This window comes from Sarcophilus harrisii, chromosome 6 (assembly GCF_902635505.1).
Source record: "Sarcophilus harrisii chromosome 6, mSarHar1.11, whole genome shotgun sequence".
In the NCBI taxonomy this organism is placed as follows: Eukaryota; Metazoa; Chordata; class Mammalia; order Dasyuromorphia; family Dasyuridae; genus Sarcophilus; species Sarcophilus harrisii.
This window is the reverse complement of record NC_045431.1, coordinates 175,688,792-175,708,959: the sequence shown is the minus strand read 5'-3', so window position 1 is coordinate 175,708,959 and position 20,168 is coordinate 175,688,792. Positions and strand designations below refer to the sequence as shown.

General features: G+C 44.1%; 1 protein-coding gene across 1 annotated transcript in view; it reads right to left on the bottom strand.

Annotated features, from left to right (window-relative positions):
• TEX15 (testis expressed 15, meiosis and synapsis associated) overlaps positions 1-18,571 on the bottom strand; it is a 44,817-nt gene extending 26,246 nt beyond the window's left edge. Inside the window, exons 1-7 of the mRNA XM_031943781.1 lie at positions 18,214-18,571; positions 18,074-18,120; positions 13,492-13,654; positions 12,556-12,721; positions 10,154-10,391; positions 9,600-9,746; positions 3,204-3,366 (exon numbers count right to left, since the gene is read on the bottom strand). Of these exons, the coding sequence (XP_031799641.1) occupies positions 3,204-3,366; positions 9,600-9,746; positions 10,154-10,391; positions 12,556-12,721; positions 13,492-13,654; positions 18,074-18,120; positions 18,214-18,277 (988 nt within the window). The 5' untranslated portion in view covers positions 18,278-18,571. The remainder of the gene's footprint in view (positions 1-3,203; positions 3,367-9,599; positions 9,747-10,153; positions 10,392-12,555; positions 12,722-13,491; positions 13,655-18,073; positions 18,121-18,213) is intronic.
• Positions 18,572-20,168: the final 1,597 nt, after the last annotated feature.

Here is a 20,168-nt window from a genome sequence, read left to right as displayed (position 1 = left end):
ACAGTCCTATTTCTGGATATAAAAGAATCTCATCACCAGTCCACTGGGACTATGACCAAAGATTTTTGAATGAGAAAAGGAGAGAATTGGTCCCATGTTACCTGCAAGTTTGGGACTCTCATTAAAGAGATAGCAAGTGATCAAATCTGGTCCCAAACATCTACACACACTGCAAGCCTTAATCCACTGGAGAAGGAAATGAAATGGCAAACTATAGTGTCTTTGCCAAAAAACTAACAACAAAAAACACAGCAAAACAAAGAACAGCCCCGCCCTCCCAGTGTCATGGAGAACTTGACATGACTGAACAACCACCACCAGACCTCATACAGGACAGGTCATAGCTAACTTCATTTCCAATGGTAACAAGGTTTCTAAACCAAAGACAGCTTTAAAGCCCTCTTTTACTTTACTAAAGCTTCTGAAAGAATACAGCGATGCTACAAAGATAGAATGTCAAGTGATAACACATTGAGATGCATGCAGGTCTAATGGGACAGCTAGATTCAGAGCCACAGTGGTGAATGGTTCAATGCTGATGCAGCAGGAGCTCTCTAGGGTAGTGCCCTAGAGCTCTATGCATGGCCTTGGGTTACTGAAAGTCCAGTGACTTCCAGAAACAGAATATTTGTCACATCTGCAGGTGACATAAAGCAGGGAGGGATAGCTAACAAGGAGAGGGCTATAACAGCTGGCGAAAACTTTGGAGTTCAAATTCAAAAGTGAACAAATGTAAAGTCTTACATTTAGACACAAGAAATCAATTTCAAAGCCTTAAACAGAGGAAAACATAATTAGAAAACAGCTGTTCAGAAAAAGATCTAGAGTTTGTTAGGAAACTGCAAGTTCAGTGGGAGTCGGGAGTGTGGGATGCGGCCACCAATAAAGGCTGTTCCACTGTTCTCTATCCTGATGAGACTCCCTCCAGAGTCCTGGGTTCCAGCACCCAGTTTAAGGAGAACCCTGATATAAAGGAGGACAGGGAGCGTCTGAGTCCAAACCCACAGGAGGTACACTTGTTCAGCCTCAGGGAGGACATAGTAGCTGTGGTCTGGAGGGCTGTCTTGTGGAGAAGGGACTTGCTTTTTGTTCAGAAAAAAGCTTCTTTTCCCATTTCCTCCTCTTCCCCTTTGCCTACCCCCCAAGTGGAGCAGGCTGCCTAGAAAAGGGAAAGGTTCCTTCCTCCTTGGGTATCTTTCGGCAGAAGCTGAGACACCTTCTGTCTATCAGCTCTATTATACTGGGAATTCCTCATGGGGGGTAGTTGGAGTAGGTCTGAGGAAGCCTCCCCCTGCTCTCAAATTCTGTGCCTTTGGGGGGTAAACAAAAATACCACTCAGGAAGAGAAAAAACAGTAAATGCACAGTAGAGAAAAAGCAAAAGCACCTCTTCCCATTTTCCCAATCCAAGGTCTAAACAAGCTTCTCAAGAATCAGTCAATAAAAATACAGCAGGCTCACCCCTCAAGAGAGAACAAAGTGCATTCAAATAAGGAAATGAAAAATACAGAATTACAAAATAATTATTTAGGGAGAAAGGATATTCTGGTTGGGGAAACAAAAGTCCTTGTGTGGGAAGCAGGGCTTAAATTAAGCCTCCAAAGGAGTTAGGGATTCCAAAAGGGACGGATGAAGAGGGAGTACAGCTTAGGCAAAAACACACAAGTGGGAGCGTCCGTAAATGTAAAAAGGCCCTCTTTTAATCCTATACCCTTTTCTCTACCTAAGGCAACATGGGACAGAAGTAAAAATGAGGCATAAGGAGACAACACATTTGGACCTGACCCAATAACATCCCAAATGAGAGCAGTTTCAAGGATTATTTGTTCATGGCCTCTCATTTCACAGATAAGGAAACTGAGGCTTGCAGAGCTGAAGGCAAAGATGACCTGTCAAACACTCTGAAAGTGTCCAAGGTAGGTCATCTGAGCCCCAGAGGCCCTTGTTTGGAAAGAGGCATGGCAATCCTAAAGTCACCCCAATACCTGAAGTCACCCAAACATCTGAAGTTACCCAATGCCCTGGCAGAGGAAAGAAGCAAGCCAAGTACGCAAGGTTGCTGCCCTTTCCTCTGCCATGCAGTAACTAAAGACCACCCTCAGGAAGACTCCCTGTCCTGGAGTTGGCAACCCACAGGTCCTCAAAGGAGGGGGCACCGAGAAAGGCATCAAAACAGTCTCTACCAGTCTCTATCATGCCAGGAAACAGAAACACTTCCATTTGAATTGTTGGAAGATACAGAAAATCTCTGGCAGGATAAGATCCCAGATCCCGAGGTCCTTTCTCAAACTAAACTGCCAAGCATTCCAACTCTACTGCATAGAGCACAACTCCACTGGGCTGGCCATACTGTTCAAATGCCAAATGCACACTTGCCAAAATGATTATTTTATGAGAACTCACACAGGGAAAAGGCTCTCAAGGTGGTCAGAAAAAGCAATACAAAGACACTCTCAGGGTCTCGCTTAAGAACTTTAGAATTGATTGTATGACAGGTGAGACATTGGTGTAGGACCACCCAGCATGGCATGCCCTCATCAGAGAAGGTGCTGAGCTCTATGAGCAAAGCAGGATCCCAGAAGAAATGCGAGATGTGCAAAGTTAGAGAAATCACCCCAAATTTAAAAGGGATTATGTCCGACCTGTGGCAGAACATTCCCAGTTCCCAGTCTGATTAGCCACAGTCAGTCACACTAACATGTGATGTCATTTTGGGCCTCTAGGAGAACAAAGGACAACAACCAACCAATCTCCCCACTCCAGAGTCTTTAGAGATACAGCCTATCTTAATTTCTTGGGAAAATTCCAGAATGTAAGAGGCAGGCTTGAGCACCCCAACTAAGACTCAGGCAGGGCTGAAGATAACTAGAACCTTGGAAATGGGCATAGGGCAAAAGTAAAGACTGGAGTTATAGTCTTGCTGATTGACAAGACTTCTGAAGGGGGGGGAAGAAAACCCCGATAATACAGAATCATGGGAATTATCTTTCCTCCACCTTAGAACCTAATGTTAAACATTTTTTACCAGCACACCCGACTTAGGAGAGACGAGATCCCAAAGCTTTAAGTATTCAAGGAGAATTTGACCCAGGCAAAATGCCACCTTTCAGGAGCCTGCTCAGACAAGGTTGCCGCAATGTTCTGTGCCTCACTCTTCCAGTCGCCCCAAGAGGGGAAAACCGGTAGGTGAAGGCACATGCTTACCCTGCCACTTGGGAAATCCCGTGGAGAGAAACCGTAAGGACGTGATAGTCGGTCCGCTTTCTGCTTTCTGCCCAAGGAATCTGACTGTTATGGTGGCATAGGGAAGACACTGCCGGGGCTTGTCCACGGGCTTCGAAAGTGTGTTGTACTCGTAGAGGTAAACCTGGAAGAAATGGAACACAGGAAATGAAGGCTGACGTCAAAAGCCAAGGACAGAAGGAGCCTCAGATGTCCCCTCCTCCTGCCCAACAAGACCCACAGTAAGAGCCAGCAGTTCTAAGTTGCTTTAAGATTTGCAAAGAATTTGACAGGAGTGATTTCCCTGGGCCCCACAATAATCTTGAAATGGGGAGTTCTATAATTATCCCCCTTTTCTAAGTGGGAAATTGAGGGAAAATGATGTGCCTAGAGCCACACATTGTTTAGAGGAACACTTGAACTCAGATCTCCTGGATGCCAGGGCCAGCACTCTTATTCACTGAACCATCCATCTTCCCTCTTTTTCCTCTGCAGACTCTCAAAATGCATCTGGCTTTGATGTCCCCCCTCCAAGCCTCTCCCAATTTTTAAAAAAACTGCTTGTAAGACCCCTCCCATATATACCAGGGTTATCAGGTTCTGTGCAGACTCACAAAATGCATCTGGCTTCAATATCTCCCCTCCAACCCTCTACTTCCAACCCCCAATTTTTAAAAAAGCTATTTGTAGGACCCCCCTCCCACATATACCAGGGTTCTTATCAGGTCCTGATGTCTGTGATGAGCTCCCACCCCCTGTTAGGGGGAAGAAACGGATGCTGTCTCATTTCTGTCTCCCCAATGGCAGCAGCAGCATCAGCGGATGAAGGGAGTCACCCAAGTGAGCCCCTTCCAATGTTTCACTCAGCCTGCCTCCTGGTTACCAAGGAAACGAGCTGCTAACAGCTCTCTATTCAGGAGAAGAGGCTCCTTTGCCTGGCCCTGATGAGGCGGCCACAGAAATCACCTGTTAGAAATACCCTGAGCCAGTGCAGTGAGTTTTAGAGTGTTCTCTCTCATCTCTGGAACCTGGGGAGGAGACATCATGGGTACCTCATGTCTCACCCTCCAGGGCTCTAGCCCACTCTTGGAAGATAGAGAGAGAGGGGACACAGGCTCACTGACAATGCTTGCAGAAGCTTGTCTTTACAGACAAAAGATTTTGCAAAAGCAGGAATGGGGGATGAATAGAAAAGAAGGATGAAGGAGGAAATAAGAGAATGGGAGAGATAAAAAAAGGAAGAGAAGATGAGAGGAAAGAAAGCAGGAAGGGAGGGAGAAAAAAGGAAGAGGATGGGAAGAAAAAAAATGGGAGAAAGAAAGTAAAGAAAGAAGGAAGTGGAAAAGGGAGAAAGGAAAAAAAGGCAGAAAGGAGAGGGAGGGAAGAAGGGAAGAAACAGCCTTATAGTACTTACTATGTAGCAAGCTCTTCGCTTAATACTTTACAAATATGTCATTTGGTTCTCACAATAACCCCCCAAGGGAAGTATTGGCTTTTTCTACTCCCTTTTCATTTCTTTATGTTTACAATAAAAACCTACTTTTGTCAGGGGGTGGGGGAAGTACGGGGTAGGTGGGAGGAGGAGGGCCTTGGCACAGCTGCTCACCTGCTGGTCCATTCAGATATTCAACAGCTATTCTCAATTCTCTGGGGTCACCCTGCTCAGCCATGTGAAGGTGCCACCTGGGAGCACAGCCAGGGCCATGGTTTGAGGTCTTTTTCCTCAAAAAATCCCTAAACTCTTTGGCCTTTGACCTCTAGAACAGGCAATTAAAAAATACCTAATCTCAATGAGCCCCTCTTAATACAACTGACTTCCAAAGCTAAACACCCCTTACAGAGAGTGCTGACATAGCCCACTTGCATCTCATTACCTTCCAGCCTGAACTACTTTCTTCCAAACTACTGTTTCCACCAAAGGTAACTCTACTTGAGGGATGCAACCTTAAGACTTTGCCTTTCTCTTCTCCAAAACATTGCCCCATTCCCACCCCTCACATCACCTCCCACTCAGACCATGTAGCACACACATGAAAAGATCTTCCAACATTTCATAGAATTCACCCATAAATCAGTCTGGATGAATATCTCCTCCAACAGCTCCTGCAGCTAGGTTTAACTTGAATGCTGAACCTGATGCTTTTTCATTGTGTAGAAAATAGCATTTCAGCCTCACTGGTTTCATTCACAATCCTCTGTATTTATTCCAGACACTGACAAGACTGCTGCTTTACCAGTCCCAGCCAGGAATGACAGAGAGAAGGCCGAGAATCCCCCGACTTTCCTGCTGGCTCAGTTCCATTCTTTGAGAAGATTGCAGTGTTTGCTGATGAGAGAAACTCTGATCACTACCAGACCAGCTGGGAGTCCCATGATGGAGCAGGCTGCCCCTCTCCTGGCAGAACAGGGAGGGGCCTGCGTGGCAGAATGAGATATTGTTCCACACATCCAAGGAATGTTTCTTTCGAGGGATTTTTTTCTTTTTTTTCCAAGGGGGGTTGGGAGAAGGGGCTATTCAGAGGGGTGCTAGAAGTAGTAATGAGGGTCATTAAAGCTTTTTTTTTTTAAATGCAGAGAAGAGAGGCAAATGCAGAAAAAATCCCAGACAAAGAGGACAGCTTTGAAAGCCACAGATTTCATTTAATCTCTCCTTAAAGGGAAAAGCCAGGCTGTACAAAGAAGCCACATGCAATCTCATGGACAATTAATTACCAAGACACTGATTTTATTGGGCATTTGTCACAACCTGATAAAACTTTCTGGAAATTATCTATTTTGTCTCATATTAATTGGCATTAAAAATGTTTGTAAATAATCTCCCATTTCTTTTTAATTCTTGGTTTTTCTGGCTAATTAAAAAGAAATTGAGAATTATGGCTAATGGGGCAACGAGGTGGCACAGTGGATAGAATTCAAATCCAGCCTCAGACATTTACTAGCCGTGTGACCTTGAACAAGTCACTCAACTCTGTCTCAGTTCCCTCATCTGTAAAATGAGCTAGAAAAGGAAATGGCAAACTCCAGTGTCTTTGCCAAGAAAATCCCAAATGGGTCATGAAGAGTCAAACACAACTGAAAATGTACATGATTACTGATTAATAATAATAAAAACTTACATTTCTCCTCTTAAGTATCTTAAGATTTGCCAAATACTTTACAATATGATCTTGTTTGATCCTCAAAACAGCCCTAAAGGTGGGGATCAGTATACCCAATGAAGGCTTTAAGGATGAGAAGTGAATTCACTTCATTGCTGAGGCAACGGGATTTGAATCCAGACCTCCTCAGACTCCACCATCCAGTGCCAGAAAGCTGGTTATTTTGAAAGTTTCTGAGATTTCCTCAAGTGATGTTGCCTGCTTCATTACCCATTTTGGTACTGTGATTTCCATCCCATTCTTGGGAGTCAGATTATTTAAATGTATCTCTTTAGTCAATGTGGGCAGTCTTTAAAGACTAAGCTGGGAGGTTTTCTTCTGATTAACACCTAAAAATCTTCTCATTATCCACTTTGTGTACCTTTTCTTGAATTTTAGGTCCTTTTGGGCTGATTGGCTGACTTTCAGTTGTTAAAACTACATGGTAAGATTTGTCTGTGCATATTTCCGGAGAAAGAACCTTCCCTCTGAGAGGAAGGGCTGTCGCTGCATCTCAGGAGCTCAGGGACCATGAAACATTCCTAGAATTCTTTCACACATTCTTTCTCTGATTCCAGAATTCAGGGAGTCTTTGTGAGGACCTCGATGAGAAGAGTACATTCTGTTGGTGTTCCTGTATCTGTTACTATGGGTCAGTATAGCATGTGTTCAACATTGTGATATTCTCAACATCTAATTTCCCAGTGTTTGATTTAGTAAAGGCTCCACCTGATACTCAAGTTTCCTCCAGAATTTTCACAATGACCTCCCAAAAGTTTCCTTTTTTTTCCAATCAGCTCCCCCCCTCTCCTTTCCAGTTTCTACCCATTGTCATTACTTCCATCCACAAATGCCACAAAGCACAAACCTAATCCTATTTCCAAGAGACAGCTCTTCAAATAAGAAAAATTAACTATTGTGATTCCCTGCCTGCAAGTCTTCTTTTTCAGAGTTCAACACTCTCATAAAGCATAATCTAGAGGGCCTTTTACCATTCTGGATGCTCTCAAATAAACCAATGCCTTTCTTAAAATAGGCACAATCACACCAAGAGTTCTCATTCAAGCATCCATCATAGGACTCATCTATCTATCTATCCAATCCACCCATAATTCCAAGACAGAGACTGAGACAAGAAGAATCATTGATGAAAAGGAGTCTACAAAAATATCAAAGGTGTCCTTGATGAAAATCTGAAAGGAAGCAAGCATGTTTTCTCAATGTGCCACAGCAAACCACATATTAATAATCATACAACTGAAGTAAACACCCAAGCAAAGCCAGGACTCAATAAATCCCCTGCCTGTTGATTTGGTGCCATGATGAAAGGGATCGGATCAATCAAGAAATCCTGCTAGAGGCTTTGTTCCATGGATTTCAGACAAGATGTTCAATATAGTCAAATTGAATACATTGTAGGTCAATATTTCCCAACTGCATGCAATTCATTATAGGAAGCTATAGCTAGTTAAGAGGGGGAAAGAAGAGACCTTGAGACTTTGCAAAAGGGCAGGAAAGATGCTAAGCCATTCTCAAGACAGCAGGCAAGTCATGAGAATATATTCATCTTTGTACAGTATACAGGAGAGGAAATCCATGAAGATGAGAAATTGAGCCAGAATGCATTAATTACTTAACTAAACAAAGACGGTCCTGGATCAAGATCTTGGTCACTATTAAACTTTTTATCTCTACAGAAATTCCAAATGCTATCTTCCAGCACCCCTAGCTCACAAAGCTTTCTCCCCATTTGAATGGAGTTCCTTCAGGGCAGGAAACGCAACATGGACATTTCCTCCATCGACACAGACTAGCAGCTTGTGTAATAACATGTAAAAAGTCTCAGTTTCCTGGAGACACCCAACCACTATGTTATACCAGGGACTAGATTTGAACCCCAAGTCTTGTGGACTCCCAGCCTGGCCACAGTTCCTCCACAGCACACATTATCTGTTTCCATCAGACTACATTTCAGAAACAAGTCCTAAAAGACCATACAAACCAAAGACCAGGCAGCAGGAGGAAAAGATACATCTCTTTCTGTCCTCCCTCCTCTTTTCCATGGTGATGAGCCAACTTGAGGGATGACCAGTGGTATCCCTTAGGCCAGAGACCCAGATGGCCTAGAGCCAGCTGAGTTGACAGGGCTGCTCAGTGCAGGGGGAGGATATGGACCTCTAAAATCGCCAACAATTGAATTCTGTGCAAGTCCTGCCTAAATGGAGCTAAAGATGCCTCTTCTCCCCAGATGGTTTCACAAATATAATCTATTCTGGGCCTCTGGGTCACAAGGAAGCCCAAAGGGTTCAGAACCAGGCCCTAAGTCACTAACTGTAAGACAGGCCTGTCTTCAACAGGCAGCATGGGGACAAAGTCTGAGTGGAAGAAGAAGGTAGTCACAATTCTACAAAATTATATGACAGTCCATAAAACCTCATTCTTGAAGGAACAGGGAGGGGCTTCCTGGTAAGCTGATCAGATTCAAACCTGGAACTTCTGTTCTGAATCCACAGCAGTGACTCTCACCAGCCTGAGTTCAAACCTCACTCTGATTTTCACTCCCTGGGTGGGTTTTTAGCAAACAATAATGACAGCTAACATTCATTAAGCACCTATGGCATCCCAGGCACCATGCTGTGCACATTACCAAAAGGATCTCCTCAGATCCACTCAACAACTCTGAAAGGGAGGTATCATTACCATCCCTCATTATACAGATGAGGAAACTGGGGCAGACAGAGGGGAAAGGCCACACACAGCTGGGGAAATGTCTGAGGCTGGATTTGACCTCTCGACTCCAAGCCCAGTTCTCGGTGCACTGTGGGGCCCTCTTTCCTCTTTGGGCCCCAGTTTTCTCACCATACAATTCATTTTGGGTTTTGTGGGAGGGGGGTGGAATTAGTTAAAATGACAGTCTGCACTTGAGACCTCCAGCTAACCCACCTCTGACTTCAGTGGGAAATGATCCTTTGGCAATGGAGTGAGCGCCAAACACTGAGGCTGGAAATCCAAAATTCCAATCCAACCTTAAGACACTGATTAAAGCGTGATCTTGGGTAAAGTGTGCCTCAGTTACCTCCTCCCTATATTGCAGGACAAGGGAATATTTATAGAATGCAGAGCAAACCTGAAGGCACTAGGTTATTGTTGTTACTGTTGTGACAATGGATGGTATGACATCACCTTGGGAGCAGCCCCAGACCAAAACAAGCAAAGAAAGGAAAGAAAAAGGAGAACGTACAGCAGAACCATTGGCCTGCTGCTCAATGGGTTCTTTGGGGATCGGGACAAGTCGCGACATGTGGCAATCAAAGTTGGGTGAAGGATCCAGAGACGTTTTAGTCTTGTCCACCATGGGTTGGATCTTCTTCACCTTTCCATAGAGAACCTGAGGGAGGGAAGAGGGGACAGAGAGAGCGGTAAACGACGGCCCCTGTATAGGCCCTGGTGCCGTGGCTGCGTCTGAGGACCCCCCAGTCACCTCTGTGCCCAAGAGGCCAGTGATAATCTCCCTGGGAACACAGTCATCCAGCAACCCAACGCCCACCCAGACCGGCCTCCCTGCGGCTCCTGCTGTCTCTCCCTTCCAAGCATTAACAGGTGCATGGAGTTCCCTCCCTGCTCTGTCAGGAAGAGGGCTTTTCTCTTGCCCCCCAATTCCTATGGCCCTCCACACCCTGAGAAATCACATTTACAGCTCTTTCTCTTCTAGAGCTGTGGGCTTCTTACTTGGAAAGCCCCCAACAAATGCTGGCCAAATCCTGCATGGGCCAATAACCCCAAGGGCCCGCCTACCTTAAAAATCATGAGGTTGTCCACATGGTGCTTCCTACAGCGTGCATAATTCAGAGCAACGTCGGAGTGCCTAAATAAGTAGACGCCAAGTAGGGGATTGCCGAGCGCCTTCATGGTGGACTCTCGGGTACATATCCCGCTCTGGTACATCCGGGACATGGCATTGTTAGACAGCGCCAAGAAGCAGTACTGCTCCTCCAGCTCACAGCCTCGCCGGCCACGTTCCCGCATCTCCGTCCTACAAGAAATCATCGGGTTCAGTACAAGCTGGGCCATTGGGCCTGGGGGCCAAGAGTCTAAAAGCACAGCCCCCATTTCCATTCTGCTACATGCATCCCACCTCTCCACATTTCTGAGCTGCACTACCTAGGGCAATTTGGTCTTTAGATTGCATTTCTGGTCCTTAGATTTACTCATCTGTCAAATTTGGAGAGGATCGTCTCAGAGCTGGGATCCTAGGACCCTCTAGCGCCTCAGCCCCGGGCCTGTTTCCTCCGCTATAAAGTAACAATCAGGCCTGATGGCCTCTCAGATCCCTTGTTGGCCTCAGAGGTAGGGAGAACTCTATCAGTCTCCTTCGCAGTCTGTGATCAGATGATGAAAATGGCCACTGTCTCAGAAGGAAGCAATCTGCACCCACAGGGCAGAGGCTAGACCTACACAGTGACTTCCAAAGGAGATCACTTCTCTGTTTCTTTGGATTTTAGAGAAGGGATTCTTTTTTTTTTTTTTAATGTCTAGTATTTATTATTTATTTTTCTTTTTTATATAATAATAGCTTTTTACTTTTCAAAATACATGGAAAGATAGTTTTCAACATTCAAGGTAGCCAGCAGCCTTGCTACTCAGGTCTCAAGTCAAAATAACATCACTATGTTAGAGCTAACTGTGGCTGATCAGACCAGTATGAGCTCAGAATGCTCTGCCCAGGTAAGACACAAATATTCCCTATGAATATCTCGGAGCTTCTCTAACTTTGCCTCTCTCACATTTCTTTTGGATTGATTCAATTCTGCTTTGCTCATAGAACACAGCACCTTCTCCAATGAGGGCTAACCATGCTGGGCAGTCCTGTGCCAATGTCTCCCATGTCATAGTTTAATCAATTTAAAGTTCTTAGGAAAGACCTTGAGGGTGTCCTTGTATTGTTTTTTCTATTTTTTAAGTGCTTGTGCTATGCAAGTTCTCCACAAAATAATCATTTTGGTGAGTGTGCATTTGACATTCAAACAATGTGCCCAGCCCAACAGAATTGTGCTCTCTGCAGTAGAGTTGGAATGCTTGGCAGTTTAGTTTGAGAAAGGACCTCAGTGTCTGGTTATCTTATCCTGCCAGGTGATTTTCAGAATTTTCCTAAGAAAATTCAAATGGAATAGAACATTACCACCAATAAATTTTTTTGGGGGGGGCGGCTGAGGCAAATGAGGCTAAGTTAGGTGCCCCCAGTCACACAGCCAGGATGTGTTAAGTGTCTGAAGCTGGATTTGAACTCAGGTCATCCTGACTTCAGGGCCAACACTTATCTACTGCACCATCTAGCTGTCTTCTTGACAATAAATTTACACTCAAGTATTGAGTCACAAAAAAAGGAAAGGAGATAGCTTATTCCAAGGTCATTCTCAGAAGCCACTATTAGCTCCTCCAGTGGCCAGGCTGCCTCATCTGAGATATTAAGAGCTTTCTCCCAAGGTCACTGAAGCTGTGCCATCCTTGAGCTAATTATGAGAAACTGCTCAGTACAGGTCTCTCACACAGATAACAGTGCCCTGATTTTAGAAATGTAGGGGATGATGGATGTTTGCCAAGGCCAAGGAATCTGAAACAAAAACCCAGTGTCAGGTGCTTGCAAGGCCATCCACCACTACCTGGTGCACTGCCCACACTTTTAGGGCCAAATCTGACAGTGACACTGTCCTGGTAACGAGATTCAAGAAGCAAGGCTTTTTGTTCATATTGTAAAATTAATTCAGACACAAATTTTTCTCTGCCAAGGATACTCTGAATAAAACTAACATTCAGCCTGGCCTCCCCTCCACTCTAGATATGGCTGTGGATAAGACACAAAGATTTATCACTGACCAAAGAGGAATGCCTGAGAAATCTCATTTCAAGACCTGTCTAGCCCCAGAGGCATATCTAAGCTGCTTACCAGCGGCCTTTTACTGAGTGTCTTTGCTACATAGTGATGTCATTTTGGTTCTCTTTGAGAAAAAAGGACAAAGGATGTTGGGTAATGAACAGGAGAAATGTCTCTCCCCCTCTCCCAAGCTCACCCCAGAAGCCAGCACAGAACCGAAGTCCTAATGGCCAAATACAGTCCCACCTACAGAAACAATGGTTCCAGGTTATCTGTCATGGCTCCATCGGTTAAAAAGCTTATTTCTCACTTCAAAGGAACTTACCTCTTAGCTGAGTATTTTTTTTCAAGATATTCGTTGTGAACTAGTTTTGTTTCCCCAAATTGCCATGCTGACTGCAGCTCGCAGCTCAGGTCCAGTCTGCACTGGGAAATGGTATGGTTTATGGAACTGTATTCCCTCCGATTGGTGTGGCAAGTTGACAAGTACACTGCAGAGAAGCCAGAGGAAAAAAAAAGGAATGAGTGAGGACCCAGAGCCCTTCCCTGGAACATCACCAGACACTCCCGGAAGGTGTATTGTATTGTTTTAAGGTTTTCCTATTCAAATGGAGGCCAGAAACTTGGCAATCTAATGGGGAGGCAGGTTGAACTGGATAGCTTCTGAGGTTCCTTCCAGTTCTGAGACCCCGGGGCATGAGATTCCCAACCAAAATGTCAGACTACTATAGTCTTTAAAGCAAAAAAGGTCCTCTGTGATGATAGAGACCAACCAGACAAGGAAATCAAAGATGCAGGGGGGAAGGGACTCCAGAGAGCATCATCAGTTGTAGACATGGCTAGTAGGGCCTCTCTTCAAATGTCTAAGGTGGGTATGTAAGTTTTTTTTGATACTCAGAAAACCATGTCTACCAGTGGGTTGCAAGCCCTCCAGTGCCAGCTCTCAGAGATCTGCCCACAGCCATAACTTTTGCACAGCACTTCCCCGATTACACCAAGTACCCACTTATGGGATCCATAGCATAGCAAACTGGGAGGCACTATGTACCTTCCTTCTGGGGGCATTCCTCTTAGGAGGCCTGGAAAGAACTGGCAAAGGACTGGCCTGGGCTGGGCATGCAATCCGGCTCCCCAGAAGTCCTACTCTTTGTGTCCAAAACTCAGGGCAGAATAGGCCAGATTTGGGGATTCTAGTAGCGAGAGCTGGTCCTAGAGAAAAATGGCAGGCAGGCCCAGGGGAGGATGGGGTGGTGACCAGTACCTTTCTCAGCTGTCTTTCGGATTTTGGGGATGGTAAAGTTCTTCAGAGAGTGGGCCTCGAGGCCAGAGCTGGACCCAGGGGCCACAGCATCATGGTGGGAGTGACTGTGGTGGCTCGAAGACTTGCCTCGCTTGCTTTCTTTGAATTCCATTCCGGTGTTGACCTAAAGGACGCAAGGATAGGACGACTGTGGAAGACCCTACAGCAATCACCTCTCTTTGAGAGGAGCCACAGGAGAGACCACCTTCAATCACTGGGCTGGAGGGGAGGGGGACTTCCCTCTTCTGTAAAACAGCCAGTAATGACAGCTCCCTTTCAGGGCTGCAGGGAGGCCTTATATGAGACAATGAGACAGAACTTTGCCTAGTGGTCAGTATTACTGTCATTATTACTGAAAGATGGACGATCAGAAGTCAAATCTGTTGCCCAAGGACAGCCCCACTGAGCACAGTGCACCAGCAGTCAGCACAGTGGTCCTAAGCCCAAGACTTGGGGGCCATAATAAGAACTTGGAAGTTTGAGAAGCAATTGGCAAATGGGTCCTCACAACAGCCCTGGGAGGTTAAGTGCTATTTTTATATATTTATATATTGTATTACATACATATTAAGTGCTATATTTAAGGTGAGGAGATAATAGGAAGATGCTGGGAAAGTGACTACCCAGAATCATTCAAGGGCAGCATTTGAATTCATGGCTTTAACACTATCTGCTGTCAAGTCCCTTCCTTCCCAACACACCCTCACTTGGTCTCTTTCAACTGACACTTTTAAGAAATGAAATCAGGTGGAAAATGCCATCCACATTCAGAGGGAGAACTATGAAGTATGAATGCAGATTGAAGTATACTGTTTTCACCTTATAAGTTTGCTTTTTTTTTTCTCGTGGTTTTTCCCTTTTGTTCAGATTTTTCTTTTTACGACATGATTAATATGAAAATGTTTAAAATGATTGTACATGTATTAACTATATCAGATTGCTTGCTGTCTTAGGGAGGGGGAAGAAAGGAGAAAAAAATCTGGAGCTCAAAATCTTACAAAAATGAATGTTGACTTGCTCTCTAGGAGAGATGGGAGTTGGGGAGGGAGAAAAATTTGGAATTTTGCATGGGTGGATGTTGAAAACTATCTTTGTATTTTGAAAAATAAAAAGCTATTAGTATAAAAATTTTTTAATTAAAGTTGAAAATTCTTTACTTGTAATTGGAAAAATAAAAATACTATTCAGAAATTGAGAAAAAGAAATGAAATCAGAGCCCTTTCTTCCTCCCCTTTGGTTCCACTGGTTCCAGCCTCCTAGTGATCCTCTCATTTACCAATGGCCAGTAAGGGATGACTGTCTGAGGCTACTGAAGATGAGGTAGTAGACAGAGCCTTGGGTCTGGAGTTATAGAGCTGAGTTCAAATTTAGCCATAGCACTTCTGAGCTATGGGATACTAGGTAGGTCACATTACCTCACCTTCATCCTGCCTCAATAGTTTCTTTTAAATGTTTTTCCCCCCCTGGTTATACATTTAAAAAAAAACACATTTCCTTAAGAATCATGTTGGGAGAGAAATCAGAAAAGGGAAAAAACCATGAGAGAAAAAAATAGAAAAAAAAGTGAACACATAGCGTGTGTTAATTTACATTCAACCTCCATAGATTTTTCTTTCTGGATTCAGATGGCATTTTCCATTCAAAGTCTAATGGGATTGCTTTGGATCACTGAGTCAATAAAAATCAAGTCTTTCACAGTTGATCATCACTCAATCTTGCTGTTATTGTGTATCAGTTCATGTAAATCTTTCCAAGCTTTTCTAAGATCAGCATGTTCATTATTTTTATAGAATAATATTCCATTACTCTCATATACCGTAACTTATTCAGTCATTCCCCCCATTGGATGGACATCTGCCCATTTTCCAATTCTTTGCCACCACAAAAAGGGCTGCTACAAACATTTTTGCACATGTGGATCCTTTTCCCTCTATGATTTCCTTGGGATATAAGCCCAGTAAGTGGCACTGCTGGGTCAAAAGGTATAAACATTTTTATAGTCCTTTAGGTATAGCTGCTCTCCAGAATGGTTGGATCATTTTATAATTCCACCAACGATGTATCAGTGTTCCAGTTTTCCCACATCCCCTGTGTGTGTGTGGTGGTACTTAAGTTGTTTTAATTTGCATTTCTCTAATCAATAGTGATTTAGAGCATTTTTTTCCCATGACTATAGATAGGTTTAATTTCTTCATTTGAAAATTGTTCAGATTCTTTGATCATTTATTAATTAGGGAATGGCTTTTATTCTTAAAAATTTGACACCATTCTTTATATATTTTAGAAATGAGGCCTTTATCAGAAACATTGGCTATAAACATTGCCCTTTGTGCTTTCCCTTTAATTTTGTTTGTATTAGTTTTGTTTGTACAAAACCTTTTTTAATTAAATGTAATCAAAGTTGTCCATTTTGTCTTTCATAATGTTCTCTAGTTGTTCTTTGGTCATAAATTTCTCCCTTCTCCAAAGATCTGATAGGTAACTTATCTCTTGCTCTCCTAATCTGCTTATAACATCCTTTATTGCCCAAATTATGTACCCATTTTGACCTTATTTTGTCATGGGATTATGAGATGCAGGTCTATGCTGTTTCTGACATTATTTTCCAGCATTGCCAGCAATTTTTGTGAAATAATGAGTTATTCCATCCCAGGAACTGGGGGGTTTTGAGGTTTATCAAATACTAGATTACTACAGTCATTGATTATTGCATCATATGTGTTTAATCTATTCCACTGATCCCCTGCTCTTGCATATGTTTTTGATGACTGCTGCTTTATAATAGTTTTAGGTCTGATACTGCTCAAAATGGGCATCCTAATAGCACCTTCCTTTGTGAGGCTGACATAATACATGCAAGCACTCTGCAGAACTCAGAGGCACTCTAAATGCCAGCCAAGAGCCCTACCCAAGCCCAACAGTATCTCCACTGACCAGCGACTTTACGTCGAAGGATTATGGCATCCCAGGCCAGGAGGGAATGAAGGAGTCCACCATTTGTGGTTTAGGGTGGGCTACAGTCTTCCCAGATGTGAAAAAAAGTGGAGAGGGGAAAGGATGGGGCGATATATTGGGAAACGAAGGAGCCAAAAACACTCCAAGAAAATGAAAATAGTCATTTTCTCTGCATAATTGCTGCTGTCCTTTCTGTGAGGTTAACCCCAGTCTGATATATCACTGCGCAGCTTTGGAGGTACCCTTTGCCTCCAGTAGCTTTGAGGCCCTTCACGAGCTCACCTCTCCACCCCAGACTATCCCCTTAAGGCCATCTCTGGTATGGCGTCAGGCATCCTATTGGCTGGAATGCTCACAGGGCATTCTGTCTCATTTCTAGCCTTTCTAGAATGCCCCACCCTGTCTCAGAATTCCCTAGTTGCTTTGAGGCTCTGCTCAGGCCACGTGACAACTGTTGGGAAGAGTCTCCCGGGGTCAGTGCTCCCTTTCTCTTCTTGAAAACATCCTATGTATTCCTATAGATTAAGAAGAAAGAAAGATCCACATTTTTTATCATCATCTCTGCCACCCCAACACCCAGCTCAGTCTCTCTTACATGGTAGGTGAGCCCAAGGGCGCTGGGTTTGTGAATGTTATGTGAGTGTGTGTGTATTTATGAACAACTTTCAGATAAGTCAATAAAGAGTCAATGGCCATGAACAACTTACCAGAGGAAATAAACACACTGGGAAATGTCTATCCATTTCTATTTCTATGTCTATATATCTATATCTTTATCTGTATCAGTATGTCTGACCAACAGGACAGATAAATGATATTAAAATATAAAGAATATATTAAAATTTACAAGGGCAACAACATCCAGGCCCCCAAGGACAAATGGTCCTATATACATACTGTGCAGAATGGAGGACAAATACTTTTTTAATCCTCACTTATCAAAGAAATTTAGTAAATTAAAGTGACGCAGAGGTACCATCACATAACCATCAAACTTTCAAAAAGATGAAAAACACGTGGTTATCAGTACACATTCATTGTTGGTGGAATTGCAATTTTGAATTTTCTTTGAAAAATCATCTGGAAAGTCGGAGTAAGACTGACAAAACAGGGACTGGACCTTTATAATCTATCCCCTGCTGTAGGGTGCGGTGGTGATGGTGGTGGGGGGTCCTTGACTAAGCAAAGAAAGTCAGAATCTCAGTCTTTGAAGCCTCAGAAAAGAGGAGAGAAGACAAGTGAGATATTTGTAAACCACTTTACAAACTTAAAGTATTATATAAAGACTATTATAATAGAATTAGTTGTATATTATATTATTAATATAATTATGCTATTGTATAATATATAACATAATATATTACAATATATTATCAATAATAGATTAATTCATTCCAAAGCAGGAAAGGCCATTTCCCAACCCTTCACCCTCACCTGGGTAGAAGATCACTTGGGCTATACTCCTTAAGGTGACTGAGACAGCCAACTCCCTGAATGTCCCAGTTAGAAAACAGGTATCACAAAACAAGGAAAAAGTAGGGAATTCACATGACCACATGTGAATCAATGACCTAAGGAAGAGACCTACCTGCTTGGTCTCGTCTGGTGGCCTGGCTCGAAGAATCCCACTCACCCCTAGAGAGGAGGGAAAGAATGGTGAGATACCAGCATTCTCTCTGGCCCTGCCACCCCTCTGTTTCGTGGTCTTCTCTTCCACTCTTCACCCACCATATGTCCAATTCCCTTCTGGCTCCAATGGGCAATAATGAGTGGTATCCACCAGATGCCTCATAGAGGTTGATTAAAATGAAGAAAAATATAGTAATAATAGTCCTTCCCAGTTGTGTGTGATGTGAGCCCCTTAACAGAGAAGGGGTAGTCAGAAAGGGGATCTGAGAGTTGGGGGACCCCAGCAGGTCGGCTTCCCTCTCACTCAGTAGCCTCCTTCACCAACAAAACGAGAAGATTCCAACCGGGCCCCCTTTAAGTACCTCCCACCAGGACCTCTGAGAGCGGGTCACGCATGACCCGTGCTGACCCTCCCAGCTGGCATATTCTCCATGCCTATGATATCATAAGCACCTTGAGGCAGAGCCGGACCCTGGGAAGGTGTGCTGCTGGGCAGAACCAGTCAGCCCAATGACCAGAGAAGGGCTCACAACAGCCACAGGACAACCCCGGGTGAAAGCAAGGGACCACGCCAGCCCCTCTCTGGCTCTCTTTTCTCCTCCTCTCCCTTTTTCCTTCTTTCTCCTTCTCTCTCTTTCCTTTTTCCTCCCCTTTCTTTTCTCTTTTTCTCTCTTTATCTTTACTTAATTTTTTTCTTTTTTCTCTTTCCTTCCTTTATCCTTTTTTTCTTCCTTTCTTCTTTCTCCTTCCTTCTTTTTTCTGTTCTTCCTTTCTCTCCCTTCTCTTTCTTTCCTTTCTCCTCCCTTTTCTTTTTTCTTTCTCCTCCTACCTTTTCTTCTCCTTTTTCCTCTTTCCTTCCTGTCTGTCCTCCCTTCTCTCTCACCCTCTCTTCCCTTCCCCTTTTTTTCTACCTCTTTCTCCCCTCCTTCCACCCATCTCACTTCTCTTTGTTTGCAGTTCATTTAACTTTATCTTTTGCAATTATGACCTTGACAAACACCAGCAAATGTGCATTTCTATATACAGCAAAGGAGTTGCCTAAACGTGAAGCCACAATGTGAAACTGGCACCACTTGACTGCCTGCCCCTAAACCCAAGATATCTGCCAGACCTCTTCCAGTGGACATTTAACAGACCTCTAGTGGAACTGGCCAAGCACTGACCAAGCACCTACCAAGGGGCCCCATGTCTCCAGGCCTGCCTTCTCCAGCCACTGCCCTCTCTCCAGCATTCGCTATGAGGACCTGAGGCGGGGTGGTCCTGGCCCTGAGAGCCAGAGGAGGGACAAAGCTAGAGAGCCAATCCACAAGAAGGCATGCTTGGCCAGAAGCAGCACACAGAGCCAGAGAGGGGAGAGTTAGAGCCTGGCAATCAGGGAAGGCTTTCTGGAGGAGGGGGCATGCTGTGTAGGGCCTGCAAGAAGGCAAATTCAGTGGCCTGAGATGGAGGATGGGGGGCACTGCAGACAGCACATGAGACCTGAGTTGCAGTAGCAGAATGAGGAGTACATTTGGGGAGCTGACATGAGAAGGGGAAGGCCTGGAAAGAGAAAACAGTATAGCCTGAGGTGGGAGGAGAATCCGAATGCCAGGTAGAAGCTTGAATGGCTGCCACTCAGGAGTTCCTTGGGAACCAGAAACAAAACAACAGGCCCAGATCTCTGTGGGACAAAGACCTTTCTGGAGAGGCCATAGGAAAGGTGGGATCACAAGCAGTGTCAGGGAGATCTGATTTTAAAATCCTGTCTCAGACATATCCAGAATAGCAAGTCATTCAAATCTCTGCCTGCCTCAATTTCCCTATGTGTAAAAAGAGGAAGCACTATTTGATTCTCTAACTGCTAATTGCCTCACCTTTCCAAAGTACCAAATGGATAGATCGATAGCTTGGAATCAGGAAGACTCAACTCAGGGTCAAATACTGCTTCAGGTACTTTTTTATAAAAGGGATTTGAAGGCACTTAATTTCCATTTGCCTCAGTTTCCTATTCTGTAAAGTTGGGGGTAAATGTTCCTACTTCATAGGGTTATGGTGCCTGGTGCACAATAGGTAAT